The sequence below is a fragment of the Ranitomeya variabilis genome, chromosome 4, assembly GCF_051348905.1.
Source record: "Ranitomeya variabilis isolate aRanVar5 chromosome 4, aRanVar5.hap1, whole genome shotgun sequence".
NCBI classification, from domain to species: Eukaryota; Metazoa; Chordata; class Amphibia; order Anura; family Dendrobatidae; genus Ranitomeya; species Ranitomeya variabilis.
The window spans coordinates 31,995,783-32,014,011 of record NC_135235.1 but is presented as its reverse complement, the minus strand read 5'-3'; the positions used below and the strand labels follow the sequence as shown (position 1 = coordinate 32,014,011).

The 18,229-nt window shown below is 46.4% G+C and overlaps 1 protein-coding gene across 1 annotated transcript in view; it reads left to right on the top strand.

The window, feature by feature from the left end:
* Window positions 1-18,229, top strand: part of SLIT1 (slit guidance ligand 1) — a 366,291-nt gene that overhangs the window by 336,875 nt on the left and 11,187 nt on the right. The window contains exons 29-31 of the mRNA XM_077258294.1: window positions 14,426-14,565; window positions 15,659-15,752; window positions 16,229-16,366. Coding sequence (XP_077114409.1) covers window positions 14,426-14,565; window positions 15,659-15,752; window positions 16,229-16,366 — 372 coding nt within the window. The remainder of the gene's footprint in view (window positions 1-14,425; window positions 14,566-15,658; window positions 15,753-16,228; window positions 16,367-18,229) is intronic.

Genomic DNA, 18,229 nt, shown 5'->3' with positions numbered 1-18,229 from the left:
AAAGCATACTTTCATGGTCAGTAGAAAACCCTAACAAAACACATCCAGAAATTACTTTAGGACTCTGGCATTAACTCATAATACCAGAGTGGCAATTCCTGATCAACAAGAGCTTTCCAGACACAGTAACGAAACTGCAGCTGTGAACTGGAACCAAAATACAAAAACAAAACATGGACGAATGTCCAACTTATCTAGTAGATGTCTGGGAGCAGGAACAAGCACAGAGAGGCTTCTGATAACATTGTTGACCGGCAAGCATCTAACAGAGAAGCCAGGTTATATAGCGACACCCAGATCTAATCAGAACAGGTGAACAGGGAAGATGATGTCACAAGTTCAATTCCACCAGTAGCCACCGGGGGAGCCCAGAATCCAAATTCACAACAGTACCCCCCCCTCAAGGAGGGGGCACCGAACCCTCACCAGAACCACCAGGGCGATCAGGATGGGCCCTATGAAAGGCACGAACCAGATCAGAGGCATGAACATCAGATGCAGTGACCCAAGAATTATCCTCCTGGCCATATCCCTTCCACTTGACCAGATACTGGAGTCTCCGTCTGGAAACACGGGAGTCTAGGATTTTTTCCACAACGTACTCCAACTCACCCTCAACCAACACCGGAGCAGGAGGCTCAACGGAAGGCACAACCGGTGCCTCATACCTGCGCAATAACGACCGATGAAAAACGTTATGAATAGAAAAGGATGCAGGGAGGTCCAAACGGAAGGAAACAGGGTTAAGAATCTCCAATATTTTATACGGACCGATGAACCGAGGCTTAAACTTAGGAGATGAGACCCTCATAGGGACAAAACGAGAAGACAACCACACCAAATCTCCAACACAAAGCCGAGGACCAACACGACGGTGACGGTTGGCAAAAAGCTGAGTCTTCTCCTGGGACAACTTTAAATTGTCCATCACCTGCCCCCAGATATGATGCAATCTCTCCACCACCGCATCCACATTGCGCAACGCAGGATCCCCTGGTGCCAATGCAAAAGCCCAGTCTTGAGGGTCGCCGCGGAGCAAGGAAATCACAATCCCAACCTGCTGTGCAGGGTCTCCAGCAGAACGAGATTTCAGGGACAAAAATAGCTTACAATTATTTCTAAAATTCTGAAAGCTAGATCTATTCCCTGAGAAGAATTCCGGCAAAGGAATTCTCGGCTCAGATACCGGAGCATGAATAATAAAATCTTGCAAATTTTGTACTTTCGTGGTGAGATTATTCAAACCTGCAGTTACACTCTGAAGATCCATTATTAACAGGTGAACACAAAGCCATTCAAAGATTATAAGGAGAGAGAAAAAAAAGAAAGACTGCAGCATAGACAGACTGGCAAGTGATCCAATTAAGAGCACAGAGAAAAAAAAAAAAAACTCTCAGCAGACTTCTTATTTCTCTCCTTTCTCAGCCAAGGATTTTAACCCTTTAGTGGGCCGGTCAAACTGTCATGATCTCCATAGCCAGAGAACTAGCATAAGCCTCTATAGGAACAAGCTCTTGGAAGATGTAACTATACTGACCATGAACTAAACCTACCGCATCATCTAGAAGTAGCCAGGTAGCATGTCCTACTTTTTATCCCTATATGCCCAGCGCCGGCCGGAGAACTAAATAATGCTAGCAGAGGGAAATATAAGACCTGACTCACCTCTAGAGAAATGCCCAAAAAAAGGAGACAGAGGCCCCCCACATATATTGGCGGTGATTTTAGAAGAAATAACAAACGCAGCAGGAAAATAGTTTTAGCAAATTTGAGGTCCGCTTTCTAGATAGCAGAAGACAGAAAGCATACTTTCATGGTCAGTAGAAAACCCTAACAAAACACATCCAGAAATTACTTTAGGACTCTGGCATTAACTCATAATACCAGAGTGGCAATTCCTGATCAACAAGAGCTTTCCAGACACAGTAACGAAACTGCAGCTGTGAACTGGAACCAAAATACAAAAACAAAACATGGACGAATGTCCAACTTATCTAGTAGATGTCTGGGAGCAGGAACAAGCACAGAGAGGCTTCTGATAACATTGTTGACCGGCAAGCATCTAACAGAGAAGCCAGGTTATATAGCGACACCCAGATCTAATCAGAACAGGTGAACAGGGAAGATGATGTCACAAGTTCAATTCCACCAGTAGCCACCGGGGGAGCCCAGAATCCAAATTCACAACAGACCACACAACGACTTACCAACGATCACGGCCAGGTCGTATCGCTGGTCGTGATCGTTGGTAAATCGCTATGTGAGACGGGGCCTTTAGGTCCTGTGCGCGACATAGGGCAGTGTTATCTGACGAGATCAGGGACTGAAGGGTGCTGGCCAAGCCAGCCTCCTCCTCTTTCTATGCTTTGGCTGTGACAAAGAAGGGGGGTGGCTTGGCCAAATGAGCAGGCGCCTTGCCTTGGACATAATTTTTTCACAGAGAAAGGTAATATTGGGGTAAATGAAAAACTGCTCACAGAAAACCTCCCCCAAAAATATTAAAAATTAACCTTTATTAAACCAATTAATTGATTAAAAGAGACCAAAAATGTGCACTTACTAAAACCTTCACCAAAACACAATCAAACCACAGGAAAGGCCGGGACAGTGCCAAGCCCTACACTCACTGAATGCACCCTGCCTACTTGCGGAGGTTGGCACCCTATTACCCTGCGCAATGGCGCCCCCGCTCCTCGTCGGCTCACCCTGCTACCCCTACAGAACCCTGTCTGGAAAGCGGGATTTGAAAAGATCATCCATACGGGTGCACAAAAAATAGATTGAATTGATAACAATGTCTGGGTGAACCTACACGACTGTCTGACTAAAAATAATAGTCTTTTAATAACTGGATAAGCTTGAAGTAGGAGAAAGTGCTACAGTGCTATATTATAAAAAACGTTTTAAAAGATCCCTCATGGAAGCATCTGCATACATATTATCTTAGTTGGTTAAATATATTGGGAACCCCTCTCAAAAATGCTGTCCCAATATTTGTAAGAGGACAATTATTGTGCTACACACTCATACTTCATATAGCCACACATTGCCATGATGAACTTTTTACAATGTCAGAGAAACCAACCGGTTGATAGATACCGTTCAATAAATTTGCATAAGATACCTTCCTTTTCACTCAGTCAAAAATATACCATCTTAACTGAAAAGAATCCCCTTTCACTCAACGCGTTTCCCCTCCTCCTTCTTTCTGAAGAGGTTCATCAGGAGTACAAACAAAACATCAAAGGGTTACTTAGCTTTCATGTGTTTCTCATCATTTTAAGCGGTATGGATAGCTGCACCACCGGGCCGATCCCCTATCTGTGTAGCGCTTACCGACAAGTGCCCGGTCTGTGCGTTTTATGGACTGTTATTAAATGCCAAACCAATATCACCTGGATAACTTCCACAATGCTGATCACATGTGCTTCCGGCCTCATCCACGGTGATGATGATGACGTATATGTGATGTAATAAGACGGCGTCAGGCGGACACGGAGTGCAGGCGTCACCCGTACACCGCTGATCATATACTACCAGGGCGGCCATGGAGTCTGCGCGTGCGCAGGGGCCAGCTAGACGCGCGTGCGCATCTCCAAAAATAACACCGGACATCTCTGTAGGGAGCGCACGCGCTGTGGCAACAGAGCTGACGTGCCACCTGCGCACGCGCAAGAGCGCAGCTATTCGCGCGCGCGCATTCAAACTACGTCGCAGACATTCTCTGCAGGGGGCGCACGTGCGGTGGTAACACAGAATTTTGTCCGTGCAAGCATCGTCCGCATGCGCTTTTTCTACAATGTCAGAACAGAAAATGTTCCTGCCCACTCCATATTATATATAGCAACCCTGCCGCCGTCACAGACGTCAAGATATCCAGAAGCACACTTTTTCACACAGTGGTTTACCGTACAGTAAATTGATTAGAACGCACGGAGATATATAATACATTTCCGCCCTCATGCATAACATTTGTATAAACAGGATATATTATGCCCACTATTTACATGTACTTTGGTTGTGGTTGATGCCAACAGCATAACCCTCCTGTCTCGCTCTGATAAGAGTTACTTAGCACGTTTTCATATACAGTTCAAAAATACAGAACGGAACAGATCTACAACGCAACCAATCAGATAATTACATCCGTCGAGATGCATTTTCAACAGGTATAAGCCAGATATTTCGTTCGATAATGCGAACAGATATTCACTATAGCTGCTTCTTATGACTCTATATATGTTTGAGATATATGGCAATGGATATACCTGTGATACCGACCCGAATGGGTCATCTATAGTGAATATCTGTTCGCATTATCGAACGAAAGTGCCAGAAGTGCAGGGGGCGGTAGCCATTTCTCGCGCCACACTGGGAGTCTCCGCCCATAACACGCCCTCCTTCCCCTTGGGTGTAGCAATGGCGGCGCCTTTTGGCGGGAACTTTTGGCGGCTAATGGCGCAGCACAGTCTTTGTAATAAAGTACAGTCCAAGCACAACAAATCACAGTCTCTAGGCACACATGACCTGATTCTTCAGGCTTAAGTAGATCCTGTTCGTGACGCCAAGTCTGCGGCGCGCCCCCACACCGCCGCAGGGCCGAGGGGTACCCGGAGCCGGGCCTCTAGTTCTCAGTCTCGGGGTTGTCACGGTGGCTAGACCCGGTCCGTGGCCCTGTCCGTCAGTGGGGGACGTCCGGTGTAATAGGTGGTAGTAATAGTAGCGATGGAGCGGTGCAGTTGTGGGGTGTAAGTCGCGGTAAATAACGAGGACACCAGGTTGCAGTCTCTTTACCTCTTTACTGGAGATCTCTGAGTCCTCAGTCCAGAACACGGTTCACCAGGCTACGCAAGTCCGGCCGGTCCAATGGCACCTCCAGAGTTCTCCTCTCAGGTGGAAATCTGTGCCTTCCTTCTAGCGCTATGTGTTGTAGTCCTTCCCTGCTGTGCTTACGGAAAGTAACCCCACAACGGTTGTGTCTGTTTCTTAAGTTCCCTCACAACTCGATTTGATGTTCCTCTGTAATCCACCCCTTCCCTGTATTCAGGTTGGAATGGCACCCGTTTGTCAGGTAGGCCTGGAGTTCTTCCGGGACCCTAGAGTCGCCCCTCTCCCGCAATTGCCCCCCAAGACTTCATAGGTGATATGTGGTAGACAGCCCGCCTGAGACCGACTGTCCTGCCGCTGTTTGGAGTATGGCTTGAAGCTGTATTCTAATCCACTCCCTCGGCGTTCCGGCCACCGGTATTGCGCCTCAGCAGGGTGCTGCCTCTTTCAACAAAACCCCTGCTGGTATTCTCCTTCTGCTTGATCTCGTTTCTCACTCAGCACAATCTGTCTCGCTTCTAGTCCTTTCCTTGAGTCCCGCCGCTTCCAGGAGCCTGCGCGGACCTGTTACGTTCTTTCAATGCCAAGCCTCTGCCAGGATCCCACCCCTGGCAGAGACCCTACAGTCTCTCCCTTCACAACACCCCCTGCCACGGGGTGTTGCTCCGTTCAATCCCGTCAGCGTTCTCTCTAACTTTCTGCCTGACCCCCAGTTTACCCACTATGGTGGGGAGTGGCCTAATGAATAGCACCCTTAGCTCCCCCCGGAGGCCCAGCTGTGAAACATATTGGTGTCTGTGATACCTGATTGGAGGAACTCCTTCGGTGCCATCGAACGTACCATGGCTCCCCTTAGCGGCGAAGCCACAGTACTGCAACGACCAGAACTCTGGGGCGCTGCACTCCCCCCTGGTTAAACACAGTACTCCGGGACTGGGAAGAAAAACAACAATACAGATTAGTAAACAGACATACAATTTTGTTGAGTGCAAAACAATAAGTATACTTGAACAGGCTTCCCTTTATGGGAGGTGAGGACACTTTTAACGTTACAAACATAGTCAACATTATAAATTACAGGCTATGCATAACTCCTGTTACCCAACCGGGTATTCTACTTAGTGCAAATTCTGGAACAATAAATTAACATTGCCTTTAGGAAACATACACTCTTAGTTTACCAAAGGCCTTCCTATAATCACATTACAGGGTAAGGTAACTTCACATTCTCCTACTTTGAACCTGCAGGACCGCCTGTCCCTATGGCACCAGACCTACTGCCTCTCCTTTCTTTTACAGGACCGCCCCGTTCAGCCAGGGCCTACTGCCTTTCGCTACTATACATAGTATAGACATAACATTCCTTTCGTTTAAAGAACTCTGAGCCCGCTCTACTCGGCTCCTTTAAGGACTCACTCTCTAACCCCTACGGGTTCGCCTTCTGTCCTTAGTAACAAAGTAACTTTCTATGGGGACGCAGGGTTGACCTTCTATCCTCACCTTCATCATTACTTCCTTACTTTCAGCTATGCAGATCTCTATCTCTACCCCTACGGGCTCTCTGCATCTTTTCTTTCTGCAAAACATTATTTAGATTTCACATTTCAACAAATTCAACACATATAACTTAGCATGTAAAACAGTTACATTTCTTTTCAAGGCATCATTATGGCATTACTGTTCTGCAACAGTATCTCTCTCAAGTTCAGTTTCTCACATCCCCTTTAAGAGGAGACCAAGTCTTTCTAAGGTAGCTCGTCTTCTCAGCCTACCGGCCCATGCAAAGGTTCCGGCATGGTATCTTCGCAAAGTGTCTTTAACTAGAACCGGTAGGAAAGATATCTTCACAAAGTGTCTTTGGCTCAAACAAATAGGGCAAATATCTTCGCAAAGTGTCTTTGGCTAAAACCAGTAGGGAGCACCTTTAAGAAGGTGCAAACTATTTACAAGGGAAGTTCGAATCATGCACAGTCCATGATTTCTGCAGTTTGTATAACTTTTGTGCAACAACTTCAGAAAAGGAAAACAAACAAAGAGGATCCCGGGTCAACAGAGGGATCCATTAACCCTGGGCGGGTTTAGCAGCAACTTAAAGGAATAAAAGACAAACAGTAACTATTTACATTTTCAGGTTTCCGAGGTTTACTCTTTTTCAGGCGGCTCGGGCTCCTGCCCCCCAGCCACCGTGGTGCCAGCGTCCGCGGTTCGAACGTGAAGATGAACTCGACTGGCCAACTCGGTGGCCGCAACCAGGCGCACCGTTGCGATGGTGACAAGATCGGGTGCTCCTGGGACCAGGTCCGAGGCGGTAAGGGTCGCGGCTCCAGACATACACCGCCGAACATTCCGTGCATACCACCCGAGCGGGTTCTGGTGGCGGCTGTAGGTCACCGAATCCCCCTTTTGCAATGGTTCTCCACTTCGGCCACAGCAGGGAGCCCTCACGTTACAATGCGCAACAAAAACGTCAGTATCCAATCCTGGCTCGTGTATGAGGCCCCACCCTCTTCTTGCATGGTAGGCCAACACAGTGCCCCGCCTTGTCACGTCTCTGTCATCCCATGCCGGAGGGGGTTGTTGTACTTTCGATGGGCCCATCGACTCGGCCTCTTTCCGGCCTTTCCACTGTAGAATCAAGCACTGTCTATATTGTTCCCATGTAAGCACCGCAAGAGTGGACCCGTTCTCCCGGGATCCATCTGCTCTAAACCAGGGGGTGTCCCACCGAAGAACTACTCCATCTAAGCTCACATCCACAGGCTCCCCCACTCCAGTCGACAGCGGTGGCACCATCCTTCCCAGGTCATCGGGGGATAGCACCATTAGCCCTGCCGAGATAAGTCGCTCCCTACTGCGATAGAGGTGGGTCATGGAAGCGGGCTCGCGGAGGGGAGCAGGGACGCCGGCCATACCTGCGCCCAATATGGTTCCATCGGTGTCGCTCCGGTCCGTTAACGAGGACGCTAGAGTCTGCTGCAGCCCGGACCGGGGCTCCTCCAATGGGATGCTCGGATTCGGCTCCGCTGGCTATGGTTCCTCCTCCTCCTCTAACTCCGAGGTCGGGATTGGTGGACGTAATTCCGCTGTCGGATCCGCAGGCCTCCGGTCCACCTCCGGTGAAGAAAGGCAGGCCTGAACCGCTTCTTCCTCGCTCAGGCACTCGCCGTTCATCATTGCTGCCTGATAGTCGGTGGCAGTGCATGCACCTAGCTCCGTCATTTCTCCAAGGTCGGGCTTCTCCGTCACCCGCTTCCCGCCGTTGCATATCAAGGGGTGTTTCTCTTCTGCTTTGGGGCAGGTCATTCCTCTGCAGCCAGAAGTGCAGGGGGCGGTAGCCATTTCTCGCGCCACACTGGGAGTCTCCGCCCATAACACGCCCTCCTTCCCCTTGGGTGTAGCAATGGCGGCGCCTTTTGGCGGGAACTTTTGGCGGCTAATGGCGCAGCACAGTCTTTGTAATAAAGTACAGTCCAAGCACAACAAATCACAGTCTCTAGGCACACATGACCTGATTCTTCAGGCTTAAGTAGATCCTGTTCGTGACGCCAAGTCTGCGGCGCGCCCCCACACCGCCGCAGGGCCGAGGGGTACCCGGAGCCGGGCCTCTAGTTCTCAGTCTCGGGGTTGTCACGGTGGCTAGACCCGGTCCGTGGCCCTGTCCGTCAGTGGGGGACGTCCGGTGTAATAGGTGGTAGTAATAGTAGCGATGGAGCGGTGCAGTTGTGGGGTGTAAGTCGCGGTAAATAACGAGGACACCAGGTTGCAGTCTCTTTACCTCTTTACTGGAGATCTCTGAGTCCTCAGTCCAGAACACGGTTCACCAGGCTACGCAAGTCCGGCCGGTCCAATGGCACCTCCAGAGTTCTCCTCTCAGGTGGAAATCTGTGCCTTCCTTCTAGCGCTATGTGTTGTAGTCCTTCCCTGCTGTGCTTACGGAAAGTAACCCCACAACGGTTGTGTCTGTTTCTTAAGTTCCCTCACAACTCGATTTGATGTTCCTCTGTAATCCACCCCTTCCCTGTATTCAGGTTGGAATGGCACCCGTTTGTCAGGTAGGCCTGGAGTTCTTCCGGGACCCTAGAGTCGCCCCTCTCCCGCAATTGCCCTCCAAGACTTCATAGGTGATATGTGGTAGACAGCCCGCCTGAGACCGACTGTCCTGCCGCTGTTTGGAGTATGGCTTGAAGCTGTATTCTAATCCACTCCCTCGGCGTTCCGGCCACCGGTATTGCGCCTCAGCAGGGTGCTGCCTCTTTCAACAAAACCCCTGCTGGTATTCTCCTTCTGCTTGATCTCGTTTCTCACTCAGCACAATCTGTCTCGCTTCTAGTCCTTTCCTTGAGTCCCGCCGCTTCCAGGAGCCTGCGCGGACCCGTTACGTTCTTTCAATGCCAAGCCTCTGCCAGGATCCCACCCCTGGCAGAGACCCTACAGTCTCTCCCTTCACAACACCCCCTGCCACGGGGTGTTGCTCCGTTCAATCCCGTCAGCGTTCTCTCTAACTTTCTGCCTGACCCCCAGTTTACCCACTATGGTGGGGAGTGGCCTAATGAATAGCACCCTTAGCTCCCCCCGGAGGCCCTGCTGTGAAACATATTGGTGTCTGTGATACCTGATTGGAGGAACTCCTTCGGTGCCATCGAACGTACCATGGCTCCCCTTAGCGGCGAAGCCACAGTACTGCAACGACCAGAACTCTGGGGCGCTGCAGAAACACAGGCGGAAATTACACTAGCCCAGCGTATAGACCACGTAGAGAAAGATGGGGGAGACATATAAAAAAGAGACACATTCCTGGAAGAGGTGGCGGGAATTATCACACATCTTTTTCAGGCCATACTGGAAATATGGCGGCCTCAACTACCCCACCCTCTACATCGTCCTCCTCCTCCTCTGCTTCTTTTTTAGAAGGACGGACGGTGCCATACTATCTAAGGGAGCGACTGGGGGTTCCTCGCTAGACATAAACAAGGGTAATAAGATAGTGAATCTCTCCTCTCATCATCTTTCAAATGTGGAAATAACAGTCCTTGAAAAGGGTCTTGGGTTTGTACCGACTAACAGATTCAATGAATTTGAATGGGTCAAGGACATGAACCTTTTTGCGCGTAAATTAAAATGGAAAAAATTCTTTAAGAACCATGATCAGGCTGAGTGTCTTAGACTGGGTATAGATGTATCTGACTTGTCGGATGTTAGAATTCTCACAGATATGCTAGAAGAAAGCTCTAGACCAGCGGGAGCTGGTCCTTTTACCAAATTAAAGCCCGGTAGTACAAGGATGCCCCCTCTGTCTATGAACACCAGCATTGATATTTTTACACAATTGGTATTAGCCGACCTTAAGAGATTGAGCATGAAGAGAAGAAAGAATACATCAAATCTGTCTATGGAGGAGAGAAGAGCTCTAGATAGTCTATCTCAAAAGAAAGAGCTGGTGTTCAAACCATCAGATAAAGGGGGCAACCTTGTGATTCTTGATAGTGATGGTTATAGAGACATGTGTCTTAGAATACTAAGAGATGAATCCACCTATGGACTATTGCGAAAGGACCCTACTGATGACTTTAATTCGGAATTAGGCCAAATTTTGGATGAGGCCTTTAAGTCGGGTTTGATCTCTGATGGTGAAAAGAAATTTATGACACAAATGACACCCACTATACCTGTATTTTATGCCCTCCCAAAAGTGCATAAAGGGCTAACCCCCCTGAAGGGTCGTCCAATAGTATCGGGAAATGAGTCCATAACACAGAATTGTGGCACATATATTGATAAGGTCCTAAGGGAATTTGTGACGGCTCTGCCATCTTACATACGAGATACATCAGATCTATTGCTAAAAATAGATGATGTGGTCATTGGGGAGAATGTCTTACTAGCATCAATAGACGTTGAAGCCCTATACAGTAGCATACCGCATGAGGCTGGTCTAAAGGCTGTTGATTTTTTTCTTAAATCTAGAGGAGTCCAATTCACTGAACACAACCAGTTTATTAACCGCCTCCTAAGCTTTATCTTGACCCACAATTATTTTCTATTTGAGGGGAGGTTCTACCACCAGCGCAGGGGCACGGCCATGGGGAGCCCATGTGCCCCCACATACGCCAACTTGCTCCTGGGCTGGTGGGAGGATACGGTGGTCTTTGGTGAAGATAGGTTGGCACGATGGGGTCCCCAGATATTATTCTGGGGACGATATATAGATGACGTCCTAATTCTCTGGACAGGCGATGTTACCTCTTTTAATGCCTTTGTCCAGGACCTTAACGTGAACGATATGGGTCTTTCTTTTACATCTGAAATTGATAAAGAAAAAATTAACTTTCTAGATGTGACAATTAGTAAGAACAATGACGGCCATCTTGCAACCACTGTGTATAGAAAACCAACCTCCACAAATAATTTGCTAAACTGGAACAGTCATCACCCCCAGGGGCTCCGTAGAGGGATACCTAAAGGACAATACATGAGAATAAGGAGAAATTGTTCCTCAGATGTGTCCTTCTATGCTGAGTCACGAGATCTAAGAAATAGGTTTTTGGAGAAAGGGTACCCGATGAATGTGCTCTATAGTACCTTCAAGCAGGTTGAGGCAACCCCTAGGCCTAGTCTCCTTCAGCCAAGGGGGAAAGATGAATCTGATGCCCTAGTGAGACTCATTGGGAGTTTTGATGACTGCTCCGGGGAAGTAAGGAACATTGTCAAGAAGCATTGGGGCATATTATTGGCGGACACGGACATCAATGGTTGTCTGCCTACAACACCTATGATCACCTATAGGAGGGGCAGGTCCCTAAAAGACCAACTTGTGCATAGCATGTTCACTCCCCCTGCTAAAAAGGGCACATGGCTAGAAAGGAGGCAATTTGGCACATTTCGTTGTGGCGGATGCTCTTTTTGTGGTTTTATTGCCACAGGTAACCATTTCTCTAGCTCCAGTACAGGACGAGTGTTTGAAAGTAGACACTTTGCAAATTGCAAAACAAGCGGGGTGATCTATCTGTTCAACTGCACATGCCCAGTCAGCTACGTAGGAAAAACGAGAAGGGAACTCAGAAGAAGAATTGGGGATCACCTGGGCGATATAAGACATGCCAGGGACACACCTATATCTCGACACGTTAGACTCGTACACCAGGGGGATTTAAAATCGTTTTCTTTCTGTGTTATTGAGGTGGTGACCCCTTCCATCCGTGGTGGGGACTGGGACCGTAAGATTCTACAGAAGGAACTTAAATGGATTCATAGATTGGATACGGTCTCCCCGAAAGGGCTAAACGAACAAATGAACTTTGGCTGCTTCTTATGACTCTATATATGTTTGAGATATATGGCAATGGATATACCTGTGATACCGACCCGAATGGGTCATCTATAGTGAATATCTGTTCGCATTATCGGACGAAATATCTGGCTTATACCTGTTGAAAATGCATCTCGACGGATGTAATTATCTGATTGGTTGCGTTGTAGATCTGTTCCGTTCTGTATTTTTGAACTGTATATGAAAACGTGCTAAGTAACTCTTATCAGAGCGAGACAGGAGGGTTATGCTGTTGGCATCAACCACAACCAAAGTACATGTAAATAGTGGGCATAATATATCCTGTTTATACAAATGTTATGCATGAGGGCGGAAATGTATTATATATCTCCGTGCGTTCTAATCAATTTACTGTACGGTAAACCACTGTGTGAAAAAGTGTGCTTCTGGATATCTTGACGTCTGTGACGGCGGCAGGGTTGCTATATATAATATGGAGTGGGCAGGAACATTTTCTGTTCTGACATTGTAGAAAAAGCGCATGCGGACGATGCTTGCACGGACAAAATTCTGTGTTACCACCGCACGTGCGCCCCCTGCAGAGAATGTCTGCGACGTAGTTTGAATGCGCGCGCGCGAATAGCTGCGCTCTTGCGCGTGCGCAGGTGGCACGTCAGCTCTGTTGCCACAGCGCGTGCGCTCCCTACAGAGATGTCCGGTGTTATTTTTGGAGATGCGCACGCGCGTCTAGCTGGCCCCTGCGCACGCGCAGACTCCATGGCCGCCCTGGTAGTATATGATCAGCGGTGTACGGGTGACGCCTGCACTCCGTGTCCGCCTGACGCCGTCTTATTACATCACATATACGTCATCATCATCACCGTGGATGAGGCCGGAAGCACATGTGATCAGCATTGTGGAAGTTATCCAGGTGATATTGGTTTGGCATTTAATAACAGTCCATAAAACGCACAGACCGGGCACTTGTCGGTAAGCGCTACACAGATAGGGGATCGGCACGGTGGTGCAGCTATCCATACCGCTTAAAATGATGAGAAACACATGAAAGCTAAGTAACCCTTTGATGTTTTGTTTGTACTCCTGATGAACCTCTTCAGAAAGAAGGAGGAGGGGAAACGCGTTGAGTGAAAGGGGATTCTTTTCAGTTAAGATGGTATATTTTTGACTGAGTGAAAAGGAAGGTATCTTATGCAAATTTATTGAACGGTATCTATCAACCGGTTGGTTTCTCTGACATTGTAAAAAGTTCATCATGGCAATGTGTGGCTATATGAAGTATGAGTGTGTAGCACAATAATTGTCCTCTTACAAATATTGGGACAGCATTTTTGAGAGGGGTTCCCAATATATTTAACCAACTAAGATAATATGTATGCAGATGCTTCCATGAGGGATCTTTTAAAACGTTTTTTATAATATAGCACTGTAGCACTTTCTCCTACTTCAAGCTTATCCAGTTATTAAAAGACTATTATTTTTAGTCAGACAGTCGTGTAGGTTCACCCAGACATTGTTATCAATTCAATCTATTTTTTGTGCACCCGTATGGATGATCTTTTCAAATCCCGCTTTCCAGACAGGGTTCTGTAGGGGTAGCAGGGTGAGCCGACGAGGAGCGGGGGCGCCATTGCGCAGGGTAATAGGGTGCCAACCTCCGCAAGTAGGCAGGGTGCATTCAGTGAGTGTAGGGCTTGGCACTGTCCCGGCCTTTCCTGTGGTTTGATTGTGTTTTGGTGAAGGTTTTAGTAAGTGCACATTTTTGGTCTCTTTTAATCAATTAATTGGTTTAATAAAGGTTAATTTTTAATATTTTTGGGGGAGGTTTTCTGTGAGCAGTCTTGCCTTGGACATACTGTTAAGCATGGCATTTGGTATGGTGCTGGCACCCCGGAGTGCCCATAGGAGGTAGGAGCCGTATATTAGCCAGCACCCCGGTGATATATTGCTCTAGAGTCTGCACATAATTGGACTATGGATTTTGCAATAAGACATTGTGTTTGTTTCCGGCTCTGCTGCTCATACATTCCAGGATGGGATTTATATTTAATGTTGCACCGTGCACATACAAGATTTATCTGTCACTTTTACAGCACAGCTAAAAACGAGCCGAGCCTCCAGGTAATATGTATGCTAACTAAATATATAGGGGATCACAGGGAGATTTTCATGTCAGGCTGTGTGACAGATGAAGGGGCTGGAGTGCCTTGAAAGCTTGAAGTGCTCCTTATCAGCGAACTCTGCGACATGAAAAACAGCAGCGCTTCTACTTGTTGTGTTCTGTGACTTATGGCCGTACCCTGTCACCCTCAGATGCTCCTGTGCCGAAGGTTTTGAAGGTCCAACATGTGCGGTAAACAGAGATGAATGCAAGTACAGTGACTGCGAAAACGGCGGCACCTGCGTAGATGGTATAAACATGTACACGTGTCAGTGCCCCCCACAATACACAGGTAAACTGATCATTTTTATCATTTCCCCAATTTTGTACATACTGACTTTTTACTTTGTGTTTAATTTTGCTTGTCTGTTAGGCAGAGACTCTTCTTTAATTATTCTCCGGCCTTTGTAAAGTTATGACATTTTGTTTCAGATTTTATTAACTAATTTTGCTTCCCATACACTATGTAGCAGTGCCATTTCAGTGCCTAGTTAATTGTCCTTTAGAAGCTGCTTTCATCTGCTGCTGAACAAAGATCAGTACACTATGGTCAAAACGTTTGTGTATGGTACCTTCCTTGTCTGAAAATGGGGATGGGAAGCAAATAGGCCCTGAAGGGGAAAATCTCATACACAGACTAAATATATTGTATAGATATTGTGAAGCAGCAGTTGAAAGCAGCTTCTTAAGGAGCATGAACTGGCCGGTGAAATAGCACTACAACACAATGTTTGGTAGGGAAAGAGGCAGTAGTATAGTAATGAAGCATATTCCAAAACTTCATGACTTTGTGGTTCCTGAAGAAATAATGAAATTTAAAAAAAAGTTAAGGTGCTTTGAGTGCTTTTTACAAAGAGCAATGATTGTTAATCAGTACACATTAGTTAAAAATTATGTGAATGAGACTTTTCCTGGGGAGCAAAGACGCTCTGACGAGGAAAATCCCATACACAGACTGAATTTAGGGTACAGATATACAGATATTGTGAAGCAGCAGTTGAAAGCAGCTTTTAAAGGAGCATGATCTAGGCAGTGAAATAGCATGGTTTGTTTGAGAAAGAAGGAGGCAGTGATACAGTAATGACGTATATTCCAAAACTTCATTACTTTGTAATGCCTGGATATTCATTAAATTTTTTCAAAAAGTTTAGTTTTTGAGTGATTTTTACACAGAACGATGATTGTTAGAACGATGATTGTTAGAACGATTGCTCCTGATCATCGCTCTATCTTGCTAAAAATTTGCTAAAAACCCAGAAAAGTGTTTTACACCCAGCAGAATAGATACATAAGGGTATGTGTCCACCTCACCCTTCAAACGCCGGTGTCCCCGCACAAAAAACTTTCTTCTTTTTTCTAACCCGGTTCTCCATTTTGTTCCGTAGGTGAATACTGCGAACAGTTGTTGGATTTTTGCTCTGCAGAACTTAACCCCTGTCATCCTGAATCCAAATGCATCACAACTGCTGAGGGTCCAAAGTAAGTGAACCCCTCCCAACTGGATCACATAAATGATATCGTGCATCCAACAGTGGGTCAGATGGGAAAAGTGTCACGGAGAGCAAGGACGACAAAGTCATAAAAAAGTAACCAATATCTGGTGACTTATTGCAGACAACCGCATGGGGGGGTATATTTCCCCACGCCGCCAGCAAACCGCTTATTACTTATTTCCCCCACAGCGTCCACTACAGGACAAATGTAGTATTACATGGGGTCATTCAAGTCTGCACAGGCTCTCTATAGAGGGGGTCCTGAGCAGACAGCCCCCTTTAATCCAAAAATGTGTAATACAGGGTGCAACTAACAAATGAAAACACCATGGGCACAAAAATAGGTTAAAGCCCATTGGAGAAGCACCCTCTCGCTTCACTAATAGCTTTGGGACAGAAAGGTTGTTTGGTGCCGTTACTTACCCCCTTTTGCATTAATAACTTACCTGTTTCTTCTCCTAGATGTGAATGTGCAGCGGGCTACATAGGAGAGAACTGCAGCCTGAATTATGATGACTGCAAAGACCACCGCTGCCAGAACAATGCCCAGTGCGTGGATGAGGTGAACGGGTACTCCTGCCAGTGCACAGAGGGCTTCAGGTAAGAAGATTCTTCTGTCCTTGACTCCTGAACAGAAAATCTCCCGAAGGACAATTCATTAAATCTGGTCTGAAACTCCTCCAGGAGCTGTATAAGTGGCCAATGTGAGTTTTAGACAACATCTACATTAAAAAACAACTTAAAGGGAATTATTTTATTACTCAGGCTAGAGGTCTGGTTGTATAGGTCCTAGTACAACGATAAAAATGATACCAGTCTTGTAGTAATCCGATGTGCCAGCGCTGAGAAATTGAGCTTTGAATCCACACGGAAACTTGAAAGTGCACTGGGGCGTGTCCATGCACTTGGTGATACACGGACACGCCCCTGATGCACTTCCTGGCTAAATTTCACCTGGCTTCCAAGGTTGATTTCTCAGCGCTGGCACATCCGATTACTACAAGATTGGTATCATTTTTATTGTTGTACTAGGACCCATACAGTCATACCACTGGTTGCAGGAGTAAATTCATCCAGATAGGTTTTATTTAGGGATTTACAGAGTTTTTTTTTCATGGTATTCCAGAGGGAACCCTCTTTGCAGAGGCCCCATTGAGAGGTACAGATTACAAGTATCCTTTGTTTCAGTCCTTGCTGTAATTAGCAGCGGCCATGTATACATACTCTGTAGTAGCTGTGAAGACACATATGGGTGAATCTACCAGTCCAGGGTACTTGTATTACTTAACTATTCTCGGCCAAAATCCCATAGACTGAAATCCTCTTAATAAAGCTTAAAGAGCCGGACAGAAGTGGAAAGTTAAAATCTCATTGTTGGTGTCACAGCGATGTCCTCTGTAGAGATAAAATGTCGTATAATCGGCAGGAAACGGATGATAAACTGAAAATAAAAGGAGACTAATACAATCCTGATCTAATAGTACATACAGTGCCTTGAAAAAGTATTCATACCCCATTAACTTTTCACATTTTTTCAAGTCAACCCCATGAGTCAATATTTTGTAGGACCAGTTTTCGCTGTAATTACTGCTGCAAGTATTTTGGGGTCTGACTCTACCAGCATTGAACATCTGGAGGCTGAAGTTTTTGACCATTCATTTTTGCAGACCTATATATATATATATTGTGGTAGATTGGCTCACTCGGCTGCTTACAGATTTAGACACAGGAAAGTTTCTCGTTTGTATCTTCTACTGGTTTATTACAAAGGTACAGCATAAACCAGTGCAAAGTTCAGAAAAATAAACATGGCCTTTCTTTATGGTATAACGGGAAAACAGAAAAGATATAGCACAGTTTATGAGGCTGCAGAGATCCACCCACTCAAGGAAAAAACAACAAGGCTCAGCTCACTTTATCACAAACACAATTCTGGAACTCTGGGCAGACCAAATGCTGAATGATTCAGAAGCCTGATTATTTACCTTCTAGATTCCACTCTGGGGTTGAGATATGGTGATCAGCCTCCCACCCAATCTCCAGCTATTCACAAAAAAAACCTTAACGCAGTCGATTAACCCCTCTCAGCACTTTGTGTGCTGGAGCATTTTCTAAAGGTTCATATCACTGAAGTCAACAACCTCAGTGATACATATCTCCTCTCCAGTATTTTACCAGTGACCTTGTGACAATATATATAGACAGTACTTGGGACCATACCCTAAAAAAGAAAAATTCAGCTCTGCTATATCTGTAGGTCACCATTGTATCTCATCGGCCGCTCATCCTGGGTTTTCATTTGTGGAACCGATAAAGCTTTAAATAAAAAGCTTCATGCTTCGTGTTTGTTCTTCTCTTCTTGTTCACTGCTACATTATGGTTTCTACATTGTAGCCACTTGGCATCTCTATGAACTAGAAATGTGGCAGCTGTAAATTAAAGTTTTCTTTTTCCTGATCTCTC